The sequence below is a fragment of the Lampetra fluviatilis genome, chromosome 16 (assembly GCF_964198595.1).
Source record: "Lampetra fluviatilis chromosome 16, kcLamFluv1.1, whole genome shotgun sequence".
Classification (NCBI taxonomy): Eukaryota; Metazoa; Chordata; class Hyperoartia; order Petromyzontiformes; family Petromyzontidae; genus Lampetra; species Lampetra fluviatilis.
Genome location: NC_136290.1, coordinates 1476614 through 1485968, shown reverse-complemented (window position 1 = coordinate 1485968; position 9355 = coordinate 1476614). Strand labels below are relative to the sequence as shown.

General features: G+C 51.1%; 1 protein-coding gene across 1 annotated transcript in view; it reads right to left on the bottom strand.

Annotated features, from left to right (window-relative positions):
- Positions 1 to 344: 344 nt before the first annotated feature.
- Positions 345 to 9355, bottom strand: part of LOC144936430 (CD109 antigen-like) — a 119759-nt gene continuing 110748 nt past the window's right edge. The window contains exons 32-34 of the mRNA XM_078863480.1: positions 2632 to 2805; positions 2405 to 2507; positions 345 to 597 (exon numbers count right to left, since the gene is read on the bottom strand). Coding sequence (XP_078719606.1) covers positions 365 to 597; positions 2405 to 2507; positions 2632 to 2805 — 510 coding nt within the window. The 3' untranslated portion in view covers positions 345 to 364. The remainder of the gene's footprint in view (positions 598 to 2404; positions 2508 to 2631; positions 2806 to 9355) is intronic.

The following is a 9355-nucleotide window of genomic DNA, read 5'->3' as shown; positions in this document are numbered from 1 at the left end:
TTAACGTGCATTTCTCCTTTATATATTCGTGGAGTGTAATGCTATAAAACATCATGATTATGTATGTTAGTTTAAAGGAGTGCTCTTGTTATATGCTGAAAAATGTCAAATGTGAGTTGATAGCCACCACCAATAACAGTATTCCAAAACAATGATATTCCTAACCCCCTGCTCAACCATCTTTGGCTACACATACATTAGCAACTGAAACATACCAGTTACAAAGTATCATATGATTTGTTTCATGTTTTATTACATATTTTTCTATTTTATTAGAAGGCACACACTACATTGTGAAGTGGATACAAATAACATAGCTGTGAGCGAGTGCTTTCAAGGCCCCCCAGTAATAGAGGATTATTCTTCAGAGCCCCATCCAGGAAAGGCAGAAGGCAGCAGGCATCAGGAACCACAGAAAAGGGTTCATACCACGACCTGACATAATGCCGCTAGCTTTTACTGTGGTCTGGGTGGCAGCAGTAGTGCTGATAGCAGCAGCAGGTACATTGCTTTGAAACGTGCAGGTTTCATCACAGAAGGACTGCAAGGTCATATTAGACAGCTTTACGGACTTGTATTGCATCTCCACTCTTGTTCCTAATTGTGAAAAAGAGGCAGAGAGGCAAACACACTCTCAGAACAATACTTTTAAAATAATATAACTTCAGTAGTTAACATTTATTTACGTGGACTGTAGGTATATTATAGACATTTTGATTGCATGGTGGTATAAAACTATTTCAATACGTAATTAAACATTTAAAGTTCAGTCTAAAATGTAACACCTCTGAATTATGAATATATTTTACTCATGGATTGCCAAAACATATTTAAAATATAATACCTTCAATGATTCACCAAACTCTAGCAGGATTTATGATTGGTAGGATGTCATTAAATATATATTAGAATGTTAACGTACATACTCTTTGGTTCTTTCAGTAAAGTCACGTAGTTAGAAATAAAATAAAACAAATCACGACGTTTCAGGCACAACACAAGCTTGTGTTGCGCCAGAAACGTTGTGATTTATTTTATTGAATACCTACGTGACTTTACCGAAAGAACCAGAGTATGGATTCCTGCAGTCACGAAAGCTTCAAATCAAGATTCAGTATTTAGTTTGGTAAAGGAAAAAAATCAAGGATCCTCTTTGTCACATTTACTGTTTGCTGATAATTTTAAAGAAAATATTCCACAAGATGATGATATAAAGGGAGTTAAGATTGCTACACTGGAAAGTTTATATTCTGGTGAAATCATGCTATATATAACTTAAACCATTAAGCTAAGTATCCATACAATCAAACATTCATATGTGAAAAGCTAGCATCCTATGATATTAACAAGTCCAACATTTCAATTATACTTAAGTAAAACAGCAATTACAATGGATACTTGGCGATTTCATCATCAGAAGATATAGCTCATATAAAAGTATACATATTTAGTTTAACCAGGTGAGAACTCATTAGAGCATGATAGCCTCATTTTCTCGTGATCTATATAATAAAAATGACAAATGCAAAACAAATTATCTATCATATGAGGAATTGAAAAGATTTCATACATAATTCACATCAGCGCAAAGCGGATTGGGAAGATTACTTCCTGATTGAACACAGCCCAAATTAGAAGACTATGCTACGGAAATACTTATATAAGTGTTCACTCATTTTGAGCAGGGGACTACTTTGGCCGATAAGACATCATTCTGAGGGCCACCACACATTTGAAACCATTGGGATTTGACAGCAGGATGGGGGGGGGGGGTGTTTTCACATGTTGTGTATCGTTGGCCACGAGGGGCCGCCAATGTCCTTGCAATGAAGTACACTGATTTACATTCGCCATGCATAAGGTTACTGTAGTAATAATACTTAAACAAATAAGGATATATGTCGAAGTACAATAAACTGAAGTACTTGTTAGTTTTTCCTCGCCATGGCCAATGATTTATGTATATATTCATTATGATGTACATTACCTTCATAAACTTGTAAAAGGCAATGTATTAATGCAATTCATTATTAAATTAACTTATAAAGAATCAACAGTTTAACATTATATTTTTCACCAAGAAATGTAATTCCAGGTGTTTAGGGCCTTCATAGAGAATGGGTGAGAACCATGAGTTTTATTTCCTTGATACAATGCACTTACGTGCTGTGGAATGTCTAAGATTTTGATGCTATTGATCTTGAAATTTTTTTTTGGATAGGTAAGAGACTGAGTGTGTATGTATTAAAGATACATTTGGTCCAATGAATTTCCCTTCAAGTTGAAAGAGTGTGATAACTTGACTAAAGAGCACAGTGATGAGTAGTGTGAAGATAAATCATACTGCAAAATTAAAGGTAGGTTTTAGCAAATTTAAAGTTTTTGAGAGATTGATTGTACTTACTTGGTTCATAGTAGTCACTAATTGAAACCAATGCTTCCATTGTTTTTGCCACTGGTGCAACTCTATACTGTGTGATGTTCACACAAGTTGAATTCTCATTAAGCTAAAGGGGAAAAGAAAACGTTTACTATAATTATTGCTTTAAAAAATGCAAATAACTTAGTCAGGCACAATAAGATGTCAGGTCGCACATCACTGTGATTGGCTGGTCTGCAGAGAGCACGTACATTCACAAAGTAGAGGTGGATTTTTCCTGGCGATGTCTCCACGAGCTTGAGGTTGTCAGTTAGGGCGATTTTCTCATCACCCAAGAAGCCACTGAGCAGGTTCGTCTCCATGAGGGCCATGCCAGAGGCATCCTGGCCCATCCATCTGTGGACGCAACATGTAAGCACGACACAGTGTTATGTCTATGCTGTTGGGTACTTGCACAACTGACAACACGTTGGTGCACACATGGCCATGGCTGGAGCATATCCACAGCGACCTTCACCTGAACCAAGTCACCTTCTCGTTTCATGCAACCTACATTAAAATAACACTGCACACAGTCTCTAAAAGGTGTCTTTGTCTCATGTGCATGTGTAGTGGTGATACGCGCTGGGTGTATATGTCGTGTGCCAGCGCGTATGTACGGGTGTGTGTGTGGTGACGCGCGCTGACGGGGAGGAGCAGGCGTCAGTGCGCGGGTGGGGGGTAGTGCTGCTGATTGGCTGTGTGCCGGTGACGCGCCCAGAGGGAGTGATCGGGTAGCAGCGCGGTGTGATTGGTCGGGGAGTGGAAACACGCGCTGAGCGGAACCGGATCGTAGGGATAGCGCGTGGGGATTGGGTAACTGAGGAGCGGTGCCGACGTTGAGGTCCGCATCCGCTCCGTCTCCCGGGAAGAAGGGGTATATAAGGTGATGCACAGAGGAGCAGGGGCAGAAGTGGAACCATCTAAGAATGAAGACGAAGGTGCAGAGATAGAGCCCGGAGAGGAGAGTAATGGAGAGTAATGGAGAGTAGAGGAGAGTAAGGTATAAGTGTGTAGCCAGCGAGAGAGAACGGTCTACACGAGCTGAGTAATGTATAGTGTGTAGCCAGCGAGAGAGAACGGTCTACACGAGCCGAGTATGCATACGGTGTAGCCAGAGAGAGAGATGCAAAGTCTACACGAGGCGAGTGGAGAGTGTAGCAGAGGCGCAGAGTCTACACGAGGCGAGAGAGGAGTGTAGCCGAGGCGCGGAGTCTACACGAGGCACAGAGAGCCAGCAGCACAGAATCCAGAGAGTCAAGAGAAGCGTAGGGTGAAGAAGAAGAGGTCACGAGTTGTACCGTTGTATGGTGACCGCATTGTGAAGAAGAGAGGCCACGCGTTGTATTGTTACAAGTCAAGATTTAATAAAAGAAGTGTGTTCCCGTCAAGGAGTTTCCTGCCGTCATTTTCCAATACTTCATCTGGCGTCAGAAGTGAAACGGGCTTCCAAGCATGGAGACAAGGAAGACCCGTAGGACCCACGGGATTGACCGCGAGGAAAACCTGGACGACTCGGGGCCGCTGGTGGCGGGGGGCGAGGAGGAAGACTTGCCCACGCTACAGGATCCGTCGACGGCGCCGGCCGAGCGACCGGGGACCGAGGCCGTGCTTCGTGAGGCGCACTCCCGACTGGCGGAGCTGCTGCTCGCCGCCGCGTCCATCTTGGCGGAGATCAGCTCGTCGGGAGGAGCGGGGACGGTGGGGGACATTTTACAAGGTCGCCCCGCAGATTCCCGCCAAAACGAATGGGGGATTCCCGCCATTGCGCCTGGGCCTACTTTTGGCGGGAACGGCGAGCGCCACGTGGTGGTGGGTTTCCAAGCGCGCGCATCGACGTCATCAGCGCGCGAGGGGGTCCGCCATTTTACGTCTGCCGCTGGAGCCGCCATCTTACACACCGACGGAGAGGCGGAGAGGAACCACGAGGCGGATGACTTCATTTTTCAGCAGCGTCTGCCCACGTTGTCAGCCTTCAAGGCGGAAGGCGGAGACTGGGGCAAATTTCAGCGAAGGTTTTTGGCGCATCAAGAGATGTCAGCGTGGTCCGATGCTACGGCGCTGCGGGCGTTGCCTGCCCTGCTGGACGACGACGCGCTCGCGGCCTTCAGGTCTGCACGGAAGTCGAACCGCTCCACGCTGAAGGATGCGCTGGGTTTGTTGGCCAGGGTCTACGGACCTCCCTCGGCGTGCCGCCATCATTTCTACGCAAGACGGAAAGCGGCCACGGAGACCGCGCTGGCCTATCGCACGGCGTTGCTGGCTCTTGCTGATGCTGCGTTCCCTCGGATGGACGAGGAGGGCCAAGACGCGATGGTTTTGGAGCAGCTGCTTAAGTTGGCGCAGGACCTGGGGGTCCCTATCAACACAGCTGACGAGATTGATATTTCTTCTTTGAGAGTCGCCACGAGTATTCAAGCGCACGAGGCCCTACAACGGAAACAAGGAGTTGGTTGCAACGCTGCTGTCGTCGCAGCTCCGGGTTCGGTGGTCACCGAACCCCAAGTCGTCAGCCCACGAGAGGAGGCGTTCGCCACGGGACGACCAGGGGACTGGAGGCCGGGGGCTCGGTCGCCTCTGCGATCGGGCCGAAAGTCGGAGCATCCAAGATCTACTCCGACCCTCGTCACGTGCTATAACTGCGGCCTCCAGGGCCACGTGGCGTCCGGGTGCCGCGCTCCGCGTCAGCGCGCCATGGGTGCTCGGCTGGACGACGACCGAGATCCCAAGTCATCTCTACAATCCCCGGCAAGTCGCGGCACCTCACACGCTCGGCCTGTTTATTCGGCACACATGGGACGCCGCGTTGCGGCGGAGGAGGGCCGGTTAAGGTTCGGGGATTCGGTTCAGCGAGGGGGGTTCGGCCGGGACCAGGGAGACATCGAATGGGCGGAATTGGGGCATAGAATTGTGGCTGCTTCGGCGGGTTCGTCCGTTGTTACGGGATCTATTGATGGGGTCGAGATTAGGGTGTTAGTGGACACGGGGGCATCGGCAACTATTATATCGGACCTCATTTATGATATTCTCCCAGTCCAATGTCGTCCGCTGCTTCCAGTGGATGTGCCATTTTACGCCGCTAATGGGGGATCGTTGGGCATTATCGGTCAGATTAGGGCGTCCATTTGCATTGGAAATATCAAATTGTCGGGACCCGTTTTCGTTTCGTCTTCTTTGGCGGTTCCGTGTCTTTTGGGCACTGATTTTTTGGCTAAAATGCCCATTAAAATTCTTATCGATCAACGATGCATTGAACTGCCATCGGGTCGCCGGATTGCATTTTTGACGAGCCCTACTGACATTCGGACGGCGTGCGCTACGATACAAGCGGTGGCGACACAGACCGTGCATGTGCCCCCGGGTTCACAGATGTTGATTCCCCTCCGGTTGCGGAAACCATGGGTGAGGGAGGCTTCGGAACAAAGTATGCTTTTGGGTCCTTCTAACAAGGCTGTCGGGGGTCTTGATTTATCGGTGGCTCACACTTTGGTGCGGGCTGACAGGGATCCGTTTGTGATGGTTTTGAACGCGGGGTCGCGGCCAGCTGTCATTCCACAGGGCACCGTGCTGGCTCACGCGGCGCGGGTCCCTGTGGATGATGGGTTGGTTGCGCAGGTGGGCTCGAGCCCCGCGCGGAACGTTGAGCCAAGGGAAGACCTTGAGTGGGTCCATTCGCTATGCGCCGCCTCGGACGATTTGTCGGCGGCGCAGTTGGGTGCGCTGCGCGAGTTGCTCATAGAATTCTCTGATGTGTTCAGTAAACATGAGTATGACATTGGGTGCACAGATTTGTTGCACCACCACATTGAAACGGGCGATGCGGCGCCGGTCAAGCTAAATCCCTTCCGACTGAGTCCCGTGGAGAAGGAACATGTTCAGTCGGCTGTTAACGAAATGCTAGAAGCCGATATTATTTCGCCCTCCTCTAGCCCGTGGGGAGCGCCTATTGTGCTGGTTAAGAAGCAGGACGGGTCCCTGCGATTCTGCGTTGATTTCCGTCGCCTGAATAAGATCTCTGTGGCTGACGCGTATCCGCTCCCCAGGATGGATGAGTCCCTCGATGCATTGTCTGGTGCGCGATATTTTTCGACTCTTGATTTGTTATCGGGGTTTTGGCAGTTGCCGCTCGACGAAGAGTCGAAACCTAAGACAGCATTTCGGACTCCAGGGGGGCTGTTCCAGTTTAACCGGTTACCCAGGGGACTTCACTCCTCTCCAGCGACGTTTCAGCGACTTATGGAGTTGGTTTTGTCGGGCTTGCAGTGGGATACATGCTTGATTTATATGGACGATGTCATTGTTTTCAGTAAAACGTTTGAAGAACACCTCCAGCGATTGAGAGGGGTGTTCTTGCGAATGCGATCGGCTAAGCTGAAATTTAAACCGGCCAAATGTCACCTCCTTCGGAAGTCGGTTAGATACTTGGGTCACATTGTCGATTCTTCGGGGATCTCCACCGATCCCGCGAAGACGGATTGTGTCGGTTCGTGGCCGACACCTACGTCCGTTTCCGACGTGCGTAGTTTCATCGGGTTTGCTTCTTATTATCGGCGGTTCGTTGAGCACTTCGCCACTATTGCAAAACCCTTGCACGCTCTAACGGCGAAGGGAGTGAAGTTCAAATGGGGACCGGAGGAGGAGGCCGCGTTTCGCTCCCTCCGGGACGCCTTGGTGGGTGCCCCACCCTTGTGTTATCCCGATTTTGCCAGTCCCTTTTTGCTGGACACGGATGCTAGCAACACGGGCATTGGGGGGGTGCTATCCCAAGTCGTTGGGGGTGTCGAAAGAGTTGTCGCCTACGGTAGTAGGGTGTTGTCTCCGGCGGAGCAGCGCTACTGTGTCACCCGTCGCGAGCTGCTTGCCATTGTTTTTTTTGTGCAGCAGTTTAGGCCATATCTTTATGGTCGTCACTGTACAGTCCGAACGGACCACGCGGCGCTACAGTATTCATTGAGGGTCGCCCAGCCCTCGGGCCAGTTGTCGCGTTGGTTGGAAGTCCTCCAGGACTATCAGTTTACGACTACGTACCGTAAGGGGTTGCGACACACGAATGCCGATTGCTTGTCGCGGTTGTTGCCTTGTGATGAATGCGCGTGTTTGTCGGGATCGGCGCGCTGTAAACCGACGCTTGCGGGGGAGATGGGGGCACTGGCTGCGACAGCGGGCGCACCGATCAGGGATGATTCCACTGCCTCTCAGGGTCGGGACTCGCTGCTCTCGCTGTCGCTCAGCGAATGGGGCCGCCTCCAGATGGCGGACAGCTCGCTGCTGGCATTGCGCCGCAAGGTTGGGGGTCCCGAGGGGGACCAGGAGCGTACCGGCTCCTATGTACTTGAGCAGGGAGTGTTATTGAAATGGGACAGTTTGTCCCGGCGGAACGCACTCGTGGTGCCTTCCGCTGTGAGGGGGAGGGTTGTCTTGGCGGCACACGAACGCCTCTTGCACTTGGGAGTTAACAAGACGCTTGCCCTGCTTCAGCGTGACTATTACTGGCCGGGAATGGGAAGTGATGTGGTGCATATTCTGAAGGGGTGCGTTGAGTGCGCCAGGCGTAAACCACCGGCCGTGGCAGCTAATCCACCGCTGCAATCTATTCAGGTCTCGCGTACCAATGAGCTCGTTGCACTCGATATTTTGGGGCCCTTCCCAGTCACGCCGAGAGGGAATAAATATTTGTTAGTGGGGGTCGAATACTTTACCCGATGGCCTATGGCGTGGCCTCTCGCTAACCAGTCGGCAGCGGCTGTGACGGATGCCTTCGTCCAGGGCTATGTCCTGGACAAGGGGGCTCCCGAACGCCTGCTGACCGACCAAGGTAAAAATTTTTCGAGTAAATTGTTGCAAGAGGTGTGCGATCTGTTGGGTACCAAGAAGGTGCGTACCTCCCCGTACCACCCGCAGACTGACGGGATGGTGGAGAGACTCCACAAAACCTTGACTTCCATGCTGTGCCAGCAGGTGTGCGAGGCACATGTAGATTGGGACCTGCAGGTCCCGGGAGTCCTTGCCGCGTATAGAATGGCCCCCCATGCAGCTACGGGGTTTTCCCCATTCTATTTGATGTACGGTCGGGAAGCTGACCCGCCAATAGAAACGCAACTTGGCCTGTCCGCTCCACGAACTAATTCTAATTTCGCAGAACATATTAAGTTTAATATTCATAAGCTGACAGAGGCGAGGGAGGCCGCACGGCTTAATTCGCGGGCTCGCCAAATTGCTAATGAACGGTTGCGGGCACGGAAGGTGTCCATGCACGAATGGAAACCAGGTGACAGGGCCTGGCTGCATTGCCCTCAGGCACCCTTGGCTACGTCGCCTAAATTGTTGAGACCGTGGAGGGGACCCGTGGAGGTCGTGCGCGTTGCACGGCCCCAGTGCGTTCAGATAAAGTGGGGAAAGCGCCGTTGGTACGTTCACCCCTCCCGACTGAAACCGTTCTCGCCTCCATATGGCCTCCCCGTGTGTCGTGATGGCCGGGCGTGTGACGTGACCGGCGACCCAGAGGGGGAAATGTCTCTGCCTGATCCACACGTATTTTCGCCTGATCTGCTCCCAGGTGTCTCGGAACTGACAGCTGCCGATCACCGGCGGCCGGATCTCCGCGGCGGGGCCGGCCCCTTCAGGCCCGTTCCGCGCCGTCTGGAGCAACCGGAACCGCCGGACGGTCGTCAGTGTCCCGCCCCATACGATGGACCAGCCAGACGGACTCGCGCCAGGTCGTGCTACTTTGCATGACCTGCCTCGTGAGGAGTCGGGGCAGTTGGAGCGCCTCGTCACTGCGTGTAGTCGCAGGGACGTGGGGCGCGTTCGTTTCGAATTTGCTCGTATCGTGTTATTGTTGACTTTTCGTGTTCATTGTCAATCTGTACATAGTTGTTCTTGTTGTTGTTGTTGTGTTATGTTACGGGGCACACTCGGGGGGTTACGGGGTTTTTT